The 18,613-nt window shown below is 31.5% G+C and overlaps 2 protein-coding genes and 1 non-coding gene across 3 annotated transcripts; 2 read left to right on the plus strand and 1 right to left on the minus strand.

Moving 5' to 3' along the window:
• Window positions 1-980: 980 nt before the first annotated feature.
• Window positions 981-4,568, plus strand: LOC123885824. The gene is made up of 2 exons (XM_045935152.1): window positions 981-1,413; window positions 4,315-4,568. Exon 1 carries the CDS (start codon window positions 1,033-1,035, stop codon window positions 1,411-1,413), a length of 381 nt encoding a protein of 126 aa, XP_045791108.1. The 5' UTR covers window positions 981-1,032; the 3' UTR covers window positions 4,315-4,568.
• Window positions 4,569-10,261: 5,693 nt separating this feature from the next.
• LOC123884819 (transcription factor TCP17-like) lies at window positions 10,262-11,962 on the plus strand. Its single transcript, XM_045934034.1, has 2 exons — window positions 10,262-10,446; window positions 10,902-11,962. Exon 2 carries the CDS (start codon window positions 10,935-10,937, stop codon window positions 11,826-11,828), a length of 894 nt encoding a protein of 297 aa, XP_045789990.1. The 5' UTR covers window positions 10,262-10,446; window positions 10,902-10,934; the 3' UTR covers window positions 11,829-11,962.
• A 5,843-nt stretch (window positions 11,963-17,805) lies between these two features.
• TRNAT-CGU lies at window positions 17,806-17,877 on the minus strand. Its single transcript has one exon. It is a non-coding gene; the product is annotated as a tRNA-Thr (tRNA).
• Between the last annotated feature and the right edge of the window lie 736 nt (window positions 17,878-18,613).

The following is an 18,613-nucleotide window of genomic DNA, read 5'->3' on the forward strand; positions in this document are numbered from 1 at the left end:
TAAATACACAAGTTTCAAAATAGAATAAAATCAATTCTATAATGTCCTGTGAGCTTAGCTCGGTTGGCAAGACATTCCATTATATATGTAGGGAGACGGAGTTCGAACTCCGATCGTCTTACTTATCCGCTTAAAAAAATCACATATATATTTAAACACCAAAACATTAAATAGTTCTTTTTTCTTCTTTGAAAATAACATGAAAATAGTCCACTTTTTTTTTTAATAAAAAAATGATCAAAATAGTCCACTTTACACACTAAAAAGTCAAACTTTGAATAACTTTTTTTTGCTTACCATGATGTGCGCGAAGTTTCCATCGTTAACAATGGCTAATCCCCGCCAGGGAATCTATGGGGCACACAAGATGAATTCTCTCCTCTCAACTGAATTTTCTCTATATGCATGAGCTAGAAATCGGACCTCTAACCACAAGCTTAAGGGGACCAAGACCCTAAACAATTGGGCCAACTCATTGTTGGTAACACAAAATTTGAATATTATTATGGTTATATTCCTGGAACAATTTTTTGCCAGACTTTAATTACCTCAGTGTCGAACTCTAAATTATCAGAGTCCTTCTGAAAACTAGAGGGTTAAAAATTAAAAAAATAATATGTTTTCTCTCCCGACCCCCCGTGATTCTTTTATACCCCCAATATTCCAATTTTGCCCTTGTAGAAAAATTTGGTTCGTAGAAACCAAATTTTTTGTAGTGCAAATTAAAAGTAAATTTCGGTTTTTAGAAACCGAAATTTGTTTTTTAGGCAAAAAAAAACTTATGTTTCTACAAACCGAAGTTTTTTCAAAGGTAAAATTGGAAATTCAGTGGTATAAAAGAAACACGGGGTCGGAAGAGAAAACATAAAAAAAATAATCTAAGTGACGGGCTTCTAATCCAATGAACACTATGTGTTGGGCTTGAAACCCAACGGCCCATTTTCACATGCAGAACGCATTTCAACTTTCAATCTCTCTGATTCCACATTCCCATTTCCATTCACCTTCGCATCGAGAATCAACAACACACCCATGGCAAAATCCGCATCATCCCTATTGCAGAAACTGAAAGGTTTCATCAAGAAGCCATGGGAGTTTACAGGACCAGTTTCTCATCCAGAGTACAAATCAGCATTACCAGGAGCACTTGAATACCGTCTTTATTGCCCCGCTACCACAAAGGAAAAAGCGATTATCCCAACTTCCGATCCTGAAACCGTTTACGATATCAAGTATTATACTCGCGATCAACGCCGTAACCGTCCTCCCGTTACTCGCACAATCTACAAGAAGGCTGATATCGAGAAACTCAGGAATGAAGCTAGCTATGATGTCTCTGAATTTCCCCCAATTTACCCTAACATTATTGTTGAGGAGGATTACAATGCTCGTGGCGGTGGATACCAGTCATAGGTTACATTTTTCTTCATATCAATTATCGTTTTCGTTTTGTTTTCGATTTCTGTTGATGATTGATTGATTGATTAGGGATTTTTTGAGGTTTTGAAAATTGATTGTGCTGTGAAATTGAGATTAGGTATGAGTTGATTTTGATGCACGATTTTTCTAATTGGAGGTATTGATTTTATTTTAGTTTGTTCCTTTTAGAGGATTTGATTTGATCAATTGCTCTTTGAGTTTGACTAGGGTTGAAGCTTAGATGAACCTATGATTTTTATATGACTATTAGATTAGATTAGATCACAGGTCTGCGGGATAGGTAGCTGGATTACTGTTTTGATTGTCCTGAGTGTTTGAGTGGTTTCTTGTGTTGGTGTTTAATTGAAATTTGCATTTTGTAATTCACATTAATTCGTTTATGACATTTCAAAGGTAGCATTTGATAGATGAATTATATGAATGCTTTTGTTATATGTTTGGTACATTTTAAAAACTGACTAAACATTACATACAGATTAGATGGTTTGTACGAAGAGGAGAGCTAGTTAGTGAATTTTCTCTTAGTAAATGCATAGTAGTTTGAGGATAGAGATAAAGGAACTTATATCTTCCTCTTGCCTTCCTTTTGTGGTCATTTGCGTAATTGTTTGCTCTGAAGGGTTTGATTGAGTTGTTCTGGAAGAATGGCAAGTGGTTTGAACTACATAAGATGGGAAATGTAGGTTACGACTTACGAGACTAGTCAACTGCAAAGTCCTTTGAAAGGTTTATGATTTAAAAATGAAAAGAAAGAACCATAACATGCATGATGCCATGATCTCAGAAATGTCATTTTGGGGCCTGGTATTGGGATGTGTGGGTGATGGAGTTGAATTCAAATTAGTTTTTGTTTGTATTTCCTTCTTATATTTCAATATTTGTTATAACGTATCCTGTGTTTTTCCGGAAATTTATGATGCCAAACCCAAGTCTAAATAATACGACGGTTTTGTTAGGCAGTCGACAATCCTTGTAAGTAAATCTTTGTTGAATTTTGGTGACTTGGATCAATAGTACTTGTGTGCTAATGTTTGTCTTTTACGGTTATAAGAGTTAAGATATAGAAAATAAAAGTTATATACAATTATAAAAATAAAATAGTAAAAGTAAAATATAAATAAAATATTATAATAGTTACTCATTTGAGATATTTTGGATGTTTATTGTTTTGGATAAATTAAATACTTTGGTTTGTAATTTTCATGATTCGATTTTATAGAATTTGAAATCGTTTTTTAATTGAGTTACAATGATATTATGTGTAAGAGTACGAGTATGGATACAGATATTGAAGTTGTTACCCACATGGGTATCGGTCCAGATACAAATGTTTTTTTTTTATCAACTGTGGGTATGAGGACCGGACGGGCAGGCCTTACCTATTTCCATCCCTATATACGACTATACCTTCTTGAAACACAGCTCAATGGCCCATCATTATATTATGAATACTTGGGAGAGTAATGCTGTTAATGTTAAAAGTAGAGATAGAATCGCATCCTTAAAAATGTTCATTGGACAAGAAACATTCGACGTAAATTTTATATGCACACACAAATAGGACTAAGAGGGGCAACACAAATGAATTTTTGGGTTGAATCAGCAGCACAACTCGTTTCTGGCAGCTCTTTAACCTCTGCTGATATTTGAATCAGCACAATCTTTAAGACTATATTCATAGTTCATTCTATAGTTTATTGTGCTTCTGTAACACCATCTGTGTCACAATTACCCAACAGAACACCTGAGCTGCAGTTTCGGTCTATTTTTGTTATTTACTTGTTAAACACACCTTAGATTGATTGTTATTGTGCATCTAGACAATGAATAGGACAGCCTAGTGATACAAAACTTCCGTCATGGAGGGTTCTTAGCCGTCTAGGGAAAGGGCGAACCCATTTGTAGGCAGCCTTACCTTTCATTTTTAAGTGGTTAATTTTGCAGCAGCCACGACTACTATTGGGTCAAAGCTCCCCTTCGTATCTAGAATATGACTTTTGGTTATTAATGATGACATGTCTTCAATTCTGGATGATTCAAGTGTAGTACACATCACTTTTTTCCCTTCCTGTTATCATCTGTATTGCAGTCATCCTGCTAGTGTTTTTGGGGTTGGTTGCTCTGCACAGTTATCCAGCCTGGATTGGCAGCTATGCTCTAAAATCTAAGGGGGTATTAGCTTCTTTCTATTTCATTATTACGGTTTGATGTTATTTTGGAATCAAAAAGAAGAAAAGGTTGTCGTTTGTAGAGTATTTGGATTTTGCTACTTGATCTTATCAAACTAGTGCATTAATAGTAGTATGAAGATACACTGGCTATCCTACCCGTGTTTGTAGCTATTTGCTGAGGTTATGTAGATATGTCTGTATGTAGTGTAGTGTCATGTATGCTTTCCTGTTCGGATACAATTTCATTTCGTAGGGGTGATCTGCTCACTGGTTAGCTATTTAGAAGATTAAAAGTTACCAGGAGAAAAGAGGACACTAAATCTTGTAACTGCTGTGCATATTGTCATACTCATTTTTCCTGTTATGTGTTTCAAATTTCAAGCAATTTGTACAGAGGTTGTGTTTTTCCAATTTCATGTGTTTTTATGTTTGGACACCCTCAATTTATGTCAAATTACTCACTTGATTAGCTATGCATAGAACTACCTGGACCAAATGGGAGTCCAAATTTATAGGATACTATATTTCTTTAAGGCACTTTTCTTCTTCTTGTGCTTAAGTGTATGCTCTGTATTCATCATAGTTTCTATCACAAACTCCAGATGCTCAATTGTAGACTACATAAACATTCTATTCATTTGTTTGGCTTCAGATTGTTGTTTGTTAGTCTTTGACTAATTGTCTTTGCATGTATTGCTAACAGGTTTGTGCTATTCATGGGATTACTTTATTGACCCAGTCAACTTTCTGTTTCTCTCAATGCAAAGGTCTGAAGAGTCTTAGCACAGACCTGCAATGATTGTCTATTTTGAATGGGTGTAAGCATTTTATATCAATAATAAAGGGTTACTAGCTGCTGTAAGTTTAACTACCTGTGTACTTATTTGTGAACATTGTATGAGAAAGTAAATTTCTTTATTGACCATTTTTTTTACAAAAGTTGCCTCATTGACTTGATAAGGGGTAAATTGAATAATCACCCTGAAATTCCCTCTTTGTTTGGATTATGATGAAGATTTTTGGAATGATTTCAAAGTCTCTTCATGGTAGGTAGACATCCCTGCAGTTTCTATATTTTGGAAATGAATGCATATTCTTCAAGGCTTTTTTCTTGTAGGATATGAACTGTTCACCGGTCTTCACACAAGAGTTTAATCTTTGAGAAAGTTGACTTGTGGATGCTATTTAAACCTCTATGTTGCTTCATTCTTTTAAATAAAAGTTGAATTTCAGCGCAAGTTAAGATGAACTTATGCATTGTTCACTGTCCAGGGTATAAACAAGGACTCTTGTATTAAGGGGTGTTGGGTGTTAAAGTTTAAACTATTCATAAACATTCTTTAAGCCTTTGGGTGAGTTGATCCGTGATAATTCACTATCGACCAGGTTGTGTTTGTGCGCGCGCACACCAATTAATGTTAAATATGTTTTCGTGAAACTTAACACAATTTTAAAATTCAGCTGCCACACAAGAAATAGCTTGAAATGAAACGTATAATGAGCGTAAAGAGTATTGTAATTGTAAATTTGATTTGTTGAAACCCATTTACAATTTTGTTTTGATCATTGTGTCCGACTTTATTTGGTCATGGTGATCATGCCACCAATCCTATATTAACGTCGATTTAACTGTATTTGCAAATTTTTAGTTTTCTTCCAATTGTTATAGAATAAACTGATTATGAAGCTCTTGTTAGGGGCAATGGTGGAAGGAGAAAAGTAATTGGGAATTTAGATGGCTGTACGTGTTTCTTCATTTGCTTAGGTTATGCTGTTTAGTGTGGGTTAATGGATTTGCTCTCTCCTGTTTATTCATTTTTGTTCCAAATAAATTTCATCAAAAGAAAATATGAGCATCAAAAGATGAGCTCTCTATAGTTGACCTTCAATTTTCTAAATTCGATACCAATAAATATTGGTCTCCTACATGTATAACAGAGGGAACACTAAAGCACCAACAATGACCAAAGCCATTCTCAGTCACCTCACTTTCATTCACATGGACATACAGAGAGTGAGGTTGGCAATGCTCGCGGTGACCGCTTAAGAATATTGAATAGTGAAGATAAGATGATGTCCTGCTGCTACCTATGTCCCCCTGTATACCCATCTTACCTACACACATTCTAATATGGACCCTTAAGAAAGCATAGAAGTGTTAGCAACACATTTTTTGACACATTTTCAACTTACTCTTCTATCAATTAATAAAATTCATATCGTTCCTCATTCCTCAGCTAGGAACGATACTCATATTTAGTGTTTGACATCTCTTGCTACATCCGTGTCTTGTTGTATTCTATAATTTGATCAATACATTTTTGTCTTTCAAAAGAAAAAGTTACTGTAATAGATGAAAGTGACTAGTCAAATTTTACATTGATCTCATGTTTTTAATCAGTTTTAGCTATAACATTGGATCTATTCAAAGTATTAACGTTCGAACCCTCTTAACCGAACTTTAGATTATCAGAGTCTTCTATAAAAAAAAACAAGATGCTTAAGACAAAAACAGTCTAATTTTGCACTAATCTGAGTACATATTATTAGGCAATTCCCATGCACTATCTATCCTTCCAGTTTTGCGGCTTAGTGCTGATATTGATAGATTTAAATACCATAGATAGATTCCTCCTCAACAGACAAATTGGAATTTATCACTCATACAAAAACTTTTCAAATTATTATCTTACTTTCATGCATTTCTATCTATCTCTCTGAATACACATTTAATAAACTGCATCATATCATATTTCAGAATTGCTGATATCTTACAGTAATTGATGGTGATAGTATATATTCATTCAATATACACTTATTCACTACTACTCAGTTGACAGTGTCGTTGATGTTGATACGACAATGATTTTACTTGCATGATAAAAAAATTTAATATGAAAGCAAAAATCTTGTTTCTTTTTTCCTTTGCAACATTTAAAGCAACCATTTGTTTAGATGTATCTTTTTTGTCAACTAGTCTGCACTCATAGTCCCAAAATTTGTCATATATTATTATGAATATTTAATAATATTAATATAGGCTTGGAAGAAGGAATGTGAAAGATACATATATGTGCTGGAACTAACTCCTCTCTGAAGTTCACGCCAAAATATAAATAGACTTAATGCTATGTCAAATTCTTGGCAACTCATAATTAAGTATTTTGAAGTCCTGGATTTGATTTTTTTTTTTTTAAATTTTCATGCAGTTGTAACACCAAGTCATTCACTGTCCCTAATGTGTAGTTGAGTGATACCAGTTAGGAAAACTTAAAGAGTATTAAGTGTATCTTTGGTTCTGCGTTGAGTGAATTGTGTTGAAAGTAAAATGATTTAAGTTTAGATGCGTTCATATAAAAATGAGTTAAACAATAAATTTAAGTGTAAAAATTAATTATAGAATTCGTTGAGAATCTAATGCACCTGGTTCATAATATGGACTAAATACATTATATCGTCAATGAATCTAAAAAGTAAATTTCCTTTTATATTTACGAACGGAGGGAGTATGTCTCTGACGAAAATCAAACGGCTCAATATTTTTGCATTTGATTTCTCAATATCAACCGTTAATGGTCCAATATTAATTTATTAATATTTGGAAATGCGTGCACAACTGCAGTAAAATAAATTTTGGATTTCTAAATCCAAAGAAAATGCATTTTGACAATTACAAACTTTTTTGTTAATTACGAGCATAAAATAATTCAAATTCGATTCAAGTTTAAACTCTTCTATAGCTTGCATCAGTCAAATTTAGTGAATATATCAAAGAGACAAAATTAGGCTGCCTAAATAAAACAAAATACACAACTTCAGAAAATTGTACGTCAAGTAAACAATATCTAATAAATTTAAAATGAGACTTCTATTATATGTCTGAATAATTTTATTTTTCTCTAAAGAAAACTTATATTTAAAGATATAAGTAATTTTTTAAAAAAATAACTTAGATTAAGTTATACTATTGGAAGCTAAGTTTATGTTAGGCTCAGCTTTTCACTATTGCACAACTTCAGTTTGCGGTGTCGTGGTGAAGTTAAGAATTATTTTGGTGTTGATTCCTATTTTTGTGGATAATGTTTGGTTTTGAATAGAAAAAGCTGCATGGACTAGTAGCTGTTAATCTAGAAAAAAAGATTTACTAGTTTTACTTTCTGCAAATTTTGGATATAAAAGTACCGAAGAATATAATAGGGCTCATGTTCATCTCAAGTCATTTTACTCGACATGTGAATATGTGATCTCTTGAAATATGTGTATATTTTCTTTTTAAGTTATATATATATTTATTTGCAAGTTTTGTTCAAAGACAAGGATAATTAGGGATCACATATTCAAATGGATAAATTGGAACACAACATGGTGATGAGTGTTGAACGTGAAATTGTGTTGTCGGAGATTGTTTGAAGTCTCACATTGCTTAGGTTTTCGAGATGTGAAGTATATAAATATGTGAGACTTCAAACAATCTCCGACAACACAATTTCACATTCAACACCCACCCTCACGCCTAGCGTGGTCCTGGGTCAAATGCCCACATTACAGTCCTTAACCCGGTTTTGACAGCTAGGGTTTCAATAGAATATCATTGCATTAGCTTAACATTACAAAAATGTTACTAGAGAATATATAATAAAACCTAATGGACTATAAACTAACAGCCCAATAACATAGACTAATTAATTATTCTTCATGTCTCATATCAAGGACGTTTAAAGTAATTATGTACATGTCACCATAAGATTTACTCAGTTGGTAAGTACATCACATTATATGTGTAGAAGCTGACATTCGAAACCCGAACACTTCACTTATTCACTTTTTTGAAAAAAGTACAAGAAAGAGTGAGAAATATCCCGACAAAGGCTAACACTAAACCCACCAAAACAACTATCTAACTATACAATTCAAAGGATTAACACACTATTCATAAAATAAACAAGACGACTTAACCTTTTAAGCTAACAACCACTTCCAAGATACAAGTTGGATTTTGTCAAAAATCTCATCCACATTGACTTATTTTGTACAAAAAATCGTATCACCGAGCACGCCAAACCTCCAAATTTTACCCTAAGATGGCTTCTTTGTTTCTTCGGTATAAAGATGATGGATTCAATTTACCTTTTACCTATTTTTATTTTCATCCAATATAGAAAAAAATAATTTATTGGTTAATTGGCATATTCACAATTAGATGGATAATCAAACGTGTTTAAAATCTCACTGCCATGCATTTGTGTATGGTCCCCCTTTGAAGCTATTAAGTTGAGTGGATGCTGGCTGCTTTAAGAACCCTAAGATATGCATGGTCCATCATCTATACCGCAGCTAGCTATAGCTCTATCCAACTCATCACACTAGAATGCAATTACAAACCAACTTTTCAAATGTTATGATGGAGGTTGATTTCATTTTATTTTAACTTTTAACTACTAATATTTATAAATTCTCTGTGTGTATAAAGTTGTTATTTTGATTTTATTTTAATTAAAAAACTCCAAAATCCAACTCTAACTAGGACGTACATGTACTAATTGGTAATTCAAGTGCTAATTAAGAGTGATTGAACTCTTAAACAAGTAGTCACATGCATGTTTATTTCTAAATATTGTGGATGGATGAAATTTAAATGAGAGGATATATATAACTAATCTTAATTAGATGTGTAACAATTTTTTTAAAGAGATTAATTATCGCTAAATAGTGGTTGAATTTTATACATATAACACGATAATAAAAAAAATCATAAATATATATGACATGATAGCAAAAAAACTCATAAAAGTCTAATATAGGTCTAATCCAAAGATGAAACCTTACCATTTTTAAGTAAATTTTAATAAAATAGTATATCTACTTTTTTCTCTTTTATTATTAAGAAAACTCATTTTTCACTAACCTAAAATTGTAAGAGTTCACCTTGGAAGTACATACTAAACAAATATGTAATCTTAAAGGGTATGTGAGTTTAAAAAAAAACTCAAAAGGTTTTTATATTAAGAAACAAAGAGAAATCAATATTTTATGATGTTTGAATGAAAATTCAGTACTAAAAATTACTCCCTCCGGTCCTTTTTATAAGAAACACTTTGGAATTTTTATTTGGTCCTTTTTATAAGAAACACTTTGACACAATTCCATTTGTACCCTTATTAAATACAATCAAATAATTCATTATAATGCTAGTGCATTAAATAGAGAAGTTTATTTCTCATGCCAGTCAAAGGTTAGTTTTGGAATATAACATAAAATGTTAGAATCATTAATGAGAAAATTTACATTCCTTGGTATGTGTGATTTTGTCAAAGTGTTTCTTATAATAAGGACCGGAGGGAGTACAAATCTGTAACATTTAATAGTCATTAATTAAGCTGGTGATTATGTACTATAGGATACCAAAGAAAAGTCACCCAATTCAGCTGATGTGTCACATGTGTAGGATGCCACATCACATGGTCATAAATGAATTTTTTACATATTTACATGCAACATGTTGCTGTTATTTCTAAACCTTTTTATCTATATATAATTTTTTTTTTCTTGCTTAAAATATATATATATATATATATATATATATATATATATATAATTTTTTTCCTTAATTAATGCTAAATTATTCCTTTGCAGGGAAAAGTTTGCATTTACTGAACTAATTAACAATAAATTGTTCATTTTGGAAAGAGTTGTTTCCATTGTTTCTAGCTACTTTTGTGCTTTTCTTCCAATTTTCTTCTCTCTTTTTAATTTGGCTATGGTGATGAGGTGAATATCTTATAATAAAACAGTACTTGGAGACAAACATAGCACCAAGATTTTCATTCTCTCTCACGTAAGTTGTCTTGTTCTTCATCATGCTTCAAATATTTTCTCTCAAATCCTATTTATATTTTCAGATTCACTTGCTTTAGATTTGATTTCATCATAACTATCAATTCAATTTAACAAAATTGTCTTTGCCCTAACTTTGAAGCAATTCCAATGTAAAACTTCAATTTTTCTACTATTTAAAATTCTTTTTTAAATGTATACAACAATTTAGGAATAATTTTGACATATATATAATTTAACAACACCAAAAATTAATATTAATTTTTTTAATAAATGTTCATGAGTGTTTATGAGTTTTTTGTCTTAACCTTCCGATTCTTAGGAGAAAGATTCTGGTGGATTTTTTAATACATTTTTATGAGTGTTTCTGAGTGTTTGGTTTTAACCTTCTGATTCTCAGGAGAAATAGATCCTGGTGAATTTTTGAACTAACTTGTTTATGAGCTTTGCATGCAGGAGAAAAAACTAATTAAGGGATTGATTGAATTGATGATGATAGAAAATTGTTCTTCAAGTGGTAAAGGTTACAATCATGAATCATCAAATCAACAAGAAGATGAAAATGGAACAATGAAATTCTCCAACAAAGCAATAGCAACATCAAGACAATGGACATCATTAAGAAATCCAAGAATTGTGAGAGTGTCACGTTCATTAGGAGGAAAAGACAGACATAGCAAAGTATGCACAATTAGAGGATTAAGAGACCGTCGTATTAGGTTATCTGTACCAACAGCAATTCAATTATATGATCTTCAAGATAGACTTGGTTTAAGTCAACCTAGTAAAGTTGTTGATTGGTTACTTGAAGCAACACAGTCTGATATTGATAAATTACCACCACTTCAAAATATTCCTCAATGTTTTACTACTCAACCACAAACCCTATTGCATCAACAAGGTAATTTTTCTCTTGGAAGTGGTTTTTATGATCATCAAATCAAAGGTAAAGAAGCTGAAATTAGTTATAATACTAATTATTCATCAAATGCTTTTCCATATAACTTGGATTATCCTTCAAGTACTTTATCATTATCTCAATTTGGAAGCAATAATAATCATGGTAATTTATTTGGAAGTAGTAGTGGTATGAAATTTTCGTCCGGTAATTCTTCGCAGTTACTTTTTTGTCCGAATTCTAATTCGGCTATGCCAGCGTCGCTTTTTAGTAGTAGTACTAATTTGCAGCAACATGCTCCGTCGATGGAAATTAGTAGTGATGTTCAAAGACAATTCACCAATGTTCAGATCTTGAATTCATCATCAACAAGTTCTTTCATTCCGTCTCTTCAACTTCCAATCAATTCGCCTTTTAGACGTCTTCCAATGCCGTTTATAAATTCCAAGGTTCTTGATTCAGATCATAATAACACTAGAAATTGATAGTGATGATGGTAGCTAGTAGTGCTTTTCTTCATGTCAAACAATAATGCTTCTATAATTTATATTTGTAAGTATGGCAATGCTATACATATAGAATATTAATTTCTGTTGAATCATAATTTTCAATTTTCATATTTAGTGTTGCAACTATAGATATACAGCTTGTTGACAAAAACCAATAGGTAGGAGGTAGAATAAAATCAATCTAAATATATATTATCCATATAGTAACCTTGTTCTTTTATTTTTATTTTTAAAATCATCTAGTTTTCAAGGAAGGAGGCTGGTAATTCAGAGTTCGTCCGTGAGGTAAGTAAAATCTGGCCAAAAATTATTCCTATCAGGAATCAAGCTCGGGTTCTCCCGAACAATTCGTTCTAGTAATCTCGTTCTTTTTTACAATTTAGTTTGCATAGAATTTCATTGTGATCACGGGTGGTTCTAGGGGCCAGCAAGCTGGGCAGTTGCCCGGGCTCTTGCCAAAATTGTTGGTATTTTTAGGGTCCAGTCTAGGAAAAAATGAAGATTTTTAGGGTTTAGTTTAGGATTGTTGACTATTTATATATTATGTCACATGAAATTTTTTTCCAGACATTATAATAATTTTGGCTCCGCCATTGATTGGGATCATTGTAGATAACTCAAGGTGGTTATTGCATTTGAAATTAATAGGTTTTTTGAGGTTCATGATGAATAGTTCTACCTAATGAACATTGAACAGTATATAGGCATTAATTTATTTACCAATAGTATATATCCAATAATTTAGCAGAGTTCAAAATGAACAGTTTATTTTGGGGATCATGATGAACAGTCCTACCTAATGAACAGTTAGGCTGAGCATGTTTAAGCTTTTCTACAATTAGTAAGTACTGTCTGACTGATGAACTTGTTTAGGCCTGACATCAATATATGACATGCATGATATATAATATAGATGTCAACAGTTATATGTCAATGTTTATATGAATTTATATCATATAGTATAAATGTCATGTATTTAAATGAGTTGCATAATTGTATATATTGAGCCACACAGTGCAAAATATTGGTTTCTTTTGTTAGATAAGTAATGAATTCTGAGACTTTAGGTAAGGGTTTTGAATTCTGAAGGCAATACATATATATATCTTGAAAACATTCTAGTTCTAGAATGAAAAGTGAAACATATATATGTTATGGTTTTGACTTGCAAGAAGGGATATGATATATTTTACTAAAAACTATACATTTGAATATTTTTTATTAGGCTCATATATTGAATCACTCAATAAACAAATAATCAAATACTATTTTAAAAGTGAGACTTAATTAATAAGCAAGGAGCTTAATTTTTTAACTTTTTTTAATGACAAAATGAATATATTAAGATAGAATATAAGGAATACTCTAACCTATTACAAAAAGATAATAGGGTAAAGATAATATCAAATCACTCGATTAGTCTGAAGTCCGAACCCAAACTCAAATATTACAACAAAAACAAGCCTCAAACCATACAAAAGCAAAAACCCACAAATAGAGAAGACAATCCCACAAACAAAGGAAAGAATATACAAACTAGTACCAAAATGACCGTAATCGAGTTAGCTTTCCACAGAATTAAACTCCACTAAATTTGAAGTTACATAGAGAGATTAATTACCGTTTTAGTGAAATAGAGGAGGCAAAATTCCGATTTATTCAAAATAGATGAGGTAAAACTGCATTTAAGCCTAATTGAAAATTGTCATCAACTTTGAAACCTTGTTAAATGACTTCGGGATAATTATATATAAGTTGGCGAACACTCTAATACTTTAGAATGGCGTTGTTGGTCATCCAATTATTTGACGCATTGCCATTTTTCATATTTAATATATTTATTAAGTGAATTTAAAGTTTGAATTAATTTTGTCTAGGTCTTTTTCTTTTTTTTTTTTGGTAGAATTGTCTAGGTCTTTCATTTATATATCAAAGAATTCTCCAAATTATAATTTATTTGTCATGAATGGAACTAGAGGCCGCACAATAATGTTTCCCTATATATTGATGGAAAAAAAAATAAAAATGCATGGAACTAAATATGGAAGTGTATGATCCATCTAAGTGAAAAAAGTGAAAAATGTTTTGGAATCTATAGTTCTTTCTGACTTTGAAAAGGAAGCAACATAAAATGACAAACAGAGACTGAATTTGAATGCAGTCTCTGTTGTTGTAAGCAATAATAGTATTATCACAAGATCCAAGATATATTAAAGGAGAGTAGACCCAGTTGTTGTTGCAGCAAACACAAGTTGGGTAATTTTAAGGGAACCTTTAAAGGTGACATCAAAGAAAATGACTAAATGTTTTATTTCCATGTGGTCCATATACTATAAAGTTTTAATTCAAATTACCAAATAATATTAAAATAAGACAATTGATTGACTAGAAAAGTTACATTTATAGATCTATAGTTTCAATTTCTTGCATTCAGTGGTGGAGTTTGGTGTGCGTTACATTACCCTTCACTTGATTAGAATATATACTATTTTTAGGACTAAAATGAACTAATATTCTTTAGTCTAACGAATTAATAATTCTTTTTTAATTTGACTAAATATATATATATATATATATATATATATATATATATATATATATATATATATATATATATATATATATATATGAGATTTGCTAATGCACACCCACTGTTTTATATATATATATATATAAAAGTGTGTGTGTGTTTCATTCCTTTAACATTGAAAGAGACTTAAGATACCCAACCTCCATGCTTAGTTGTTTGTGTTTGGATCTTGTGAATTAAAAAAAAAAAACTTAATAATCGACTTTTTTTGGTGTTGGGTCAATGAGGGGTGCAAATATTCATTATATTGAAATTTGATCAACAACACAATCACATAAGTGGAATTAGACATCACATCTTAATCTAAAATACATTGAGTTTATGTTCATCTCAGTTATATATATATATATATATATATATATATATATAGACACACATTTTTTCTTCTAGTATGAAAATTTTAGTTCTCACTTGATACATTAACAATCTCACCGTTGAACCGTTAAATGTTGGTCAATACAAACATAAGTTTTTTTTTAATGCACATACACTTAATTGCCGTTGACACCACATCAACAAGGCACATATTGTTTGAACACTTTAGTCAGAAAGACTTTTGATATAAAAAGTCGGTTGAACCATTAAATATGATACCATAATTGAGTCATAAGGGGCTTCAACGATCAATTGGAGTAGCCACACAAGTTGTATTAGTACATCTTATATAACATAAAACCTTGAGGTCGACATTGAGTAGTCATCTTATCTTATGTAGTGCTCAACATCCACTTTTTCATCTAATATGAAACTCTAACTCACACTTGATACACGAACAATTTCACCCTCCATCGTGGGTCAATACATTTATTTGGGTATGCTCCATATCTCAAATGATGTTCTAACACGGTTGTTTTGGAGTCAAATGTTTTGGATGCTATCCAAAAGCTTTGGAAAAACGATGTTCCATCTAAAGTTAATATTTTTGGTTGGAGATTGCTTCTAGAGAAGCTTCCTACGCGGGCAGCCCTTCATCATAGAGGTATTTTGAATAATCCGCATGATATTTCTTGTATTTTTTGTTATATGCAAATGGAAGACTGTTCCCATCTATTCTTCAATTGCTCTTTTGTTAAAGGTGTGTGGGAAACTATATATAGATGGTTAGGACAGAGTTTACCGACAGGTTTGGAAGGTTGGAATCACTTTTTATCCTTTGGTTCTTTGGTTAAATCAAGAAAAGGTAATCGGATTCGTCATTTGATTTGGTTGGCTACTACATGGTGCTTATGGAAGCTTAGAAATAATGTTGTTTTTAATGGAGACTTACCGGATGCTTTCAAACTTGTAGATGATATTAAAACTTTTTCTTGGTTTTGGTTTAAGGGTCGTTTTGGTCGTAAGTCCTCTTTCTCTTTTTCTGAATGGTGTTTAGATCCTATTGTATGTCTTCAAAGCATACTATAATTTGCTTTATATTGTGAGGGATTGAGTACCCCTTTGTACTCCTTTATAATATATTGTTTGCTTATAAAAAAAAAACAATACACTCTGCTTGAACGTACACCTAGTTTGGTCATAAAAACTTTTGATATAATGATTTGGTCAAACTATTAACTTTGATATCACTGTTGGATCATGAGGGGATCTGAGAATCCATTGAACTTTGAGTAATCAAATATATTATTTATTTTATATTTTACTAACAATTAACCTAACAACATTAATATTTAACTAACATAAGGATGACATTTATAACAATCGTGCAATAACAAGATTTGAAAGGACATTATCCACAATCCATGTGAAGAAGATTTGAAAGAAAAGGATTTAGTTACAACAAGCATATATATTGATATAGAAGAACATGTAAGAATAAATCCGTGGCACTTTTATAGGGTAAGTTGGAAGTGCTTTGTAGGCGTGCAGAATAATAACATGTCTTTGCCTACAAGTCATATTTATTTATGGGTTTTGCATTGTGGTCCAATTTCAATCTATCTATCTATCAATCTATTATATATGCTGTATTTGCTTAACAATAAAGGGACCACTTTTTCGTACATGTTCTTCTTTTTGTTAGGAAGATATTATATTAATTAGGCTCGCTATTAATTAATTGAATAGAACAAATGTAAACAACCATTTACATTTTGGAACAATGGAGGAGGATAATTAGGAGTTCATATTCAAGGCCAAACTTCTTCCTAGTTAGTATTTCTTTTGTCTCATAGAAAGTGTTATGTTTTGATTTTACATAGATATATGACAATAAAACTTAAATTTGATAGGAAAACTTGATTTTTTATAGGTTTAGTTTTGGATTTGAATTTTTTCTGATTATTGGCAGCTAAATTATTTGCAACCCCATAACATAAGAGAAAGTTGTTGAGTTCATAAGCCCCCTTAGAGAGAGGGGCGACTTTATAGTAATAGCGAATGAGCAAGCAAGTAGGGTGCGGCTACAAAAGAGGTAGCGAGGTTTTATAAGGTTGCAATTGCAGGCAGTTTACTAGCTTACTTGTTAGAGTCAGGAGGAATAGGTTGATTTTTTAAATTTTTTTTTGTTATGGGAAGTTAAAGTAGTTTCGTTTAGTACGAGAACCCTTCACACCTCGCGGTGCTTACACCTCTCTCCTATCGAAGTTTTCTTTTGATCCAGGCGAGAAAGGTTACTTTACCAAGCCAACCTCTGCTTTTGTGTGTCTCCCAAGGATAGCTCTTTTGTTTGAGAGCCTTTACACGAGAGACGAGGGAGGAAAATAATGGGAACAATACTCACCCTAAAACTCATTTATAAACTCTTAATTTATATTCATTTCATTTTATTTTTTTATATTTTAGTTTAAAAAATCATATTGTTAACCAAAAAAACCTCAAAATATTGAAATGATGTAGTTTTAAGTTTTATTTTTAGATTTTTTTTAATAAGAAAAATACTGTTTAAATTCATACGGAAACAAGGAGGAGCAGGGATGCCCAAACTCCATCGATATGGGTCTGGGATTCTATTTTATACCCATTTTAGAAATTTGAATAAAGATATCCAAAATTTATAAAGTTTGGGAAAGGTAAAAACCGTCATAGCTCTGTTTTGTTGCCATACCTAATTGTGCTATATTCATAAGATGATTAATCATGTTAATTTTAAGGGTTGTGCTATTTCTTACGAAAATTATAGGTAACAAATTGCACTTGTAAAGAAAAAAAAAAACGGGATGAGGCAGAAAACATGAAGCACTTGGAGATAAATTAAAGGTTAAAATATTACATTAAGTATTCTAAACGGAAATTATTATTTTTTTAATTAATTTGAGAGCAGAGAAAAATTGAAATTCTTTCAAACACACCCTACAGATTTGGCCTTGACTGACGTTGACTTGACAACTAAAGTTTAACATATGAAAAACGAAAATAATTAAATAGAGCCCCCGGCGAGGATCGAACTCGCGACCTTTCGCTTACGAAGCGAACGCACTACCACTATGCTACGGAGGCTTGCTGTTAGCTTCGTCGTATATTACAAATATATTTCATAGATTTATTCAATAGATTCCAGAATATTTTTTTTTCTTTTTCTCATTGATTAATTTTGTTGATAAAATTGGTGCAATACATATTATATATATAAAAAAATGGTTCAAAACACAAATTTATGTAAATTGACAAGCTAATATGGTATCATTCTATAACTTTTTTCCATAATTAATTTAATATTACTTTTTTTTTCACAATAATTTAATATTACTTTTAGACCCTTCAATACACCCATTTTTGCACCTACACCTTTAGATTGGTGACTTTAGACGGGGAAGGTGATAATTACAATGAATAGCAATGTTCTAATTTGCATGGCTCACTATTTGGTTTACAAATACCTTTCTACTTGACTGTAACAAATATTGTAAACTAAGGAAGAGTATTAGACCCTTTTGTACGTTAGTCTTGAATATAGGTCTTCTTGCATGGAATTCCCAAGTTAACAACTTCACTTATTATGTGATTATGTCTAATGCATAGAGCAAGAGTCTTTCCCTAGCTGCCATTATCATTAACTTTAAATAATACTTATTATTGTTTATGCTAACAATTCACGCCATTGGCCACATTTTTGTTTGAACACCGTCCTTATGAATGATCTTTCAAAAAATAATTAAATGTTTAAAATGTGTTAACCTTAACAAAATTAATCAATTATAAGATGTTAAAAAGAATGTCTTTTATAGACATTCCT

This window comes from Trifolium pratense, linkage group LG5 (assembly GCF_020283565.1).
Source record: "Trifolium pratense cultivar HEN17-A07 linkage group LG5, ARS_RC_1.1, whole genome shotgun sequence".
Classification (NCBI taxonomy): domain Eukaryota; kingdom Viridiplantae; phylum Streptophyta; class Magnoliopsida; order Fabales; family Fabaceae; genus Trifolium; species Trifolium pratense.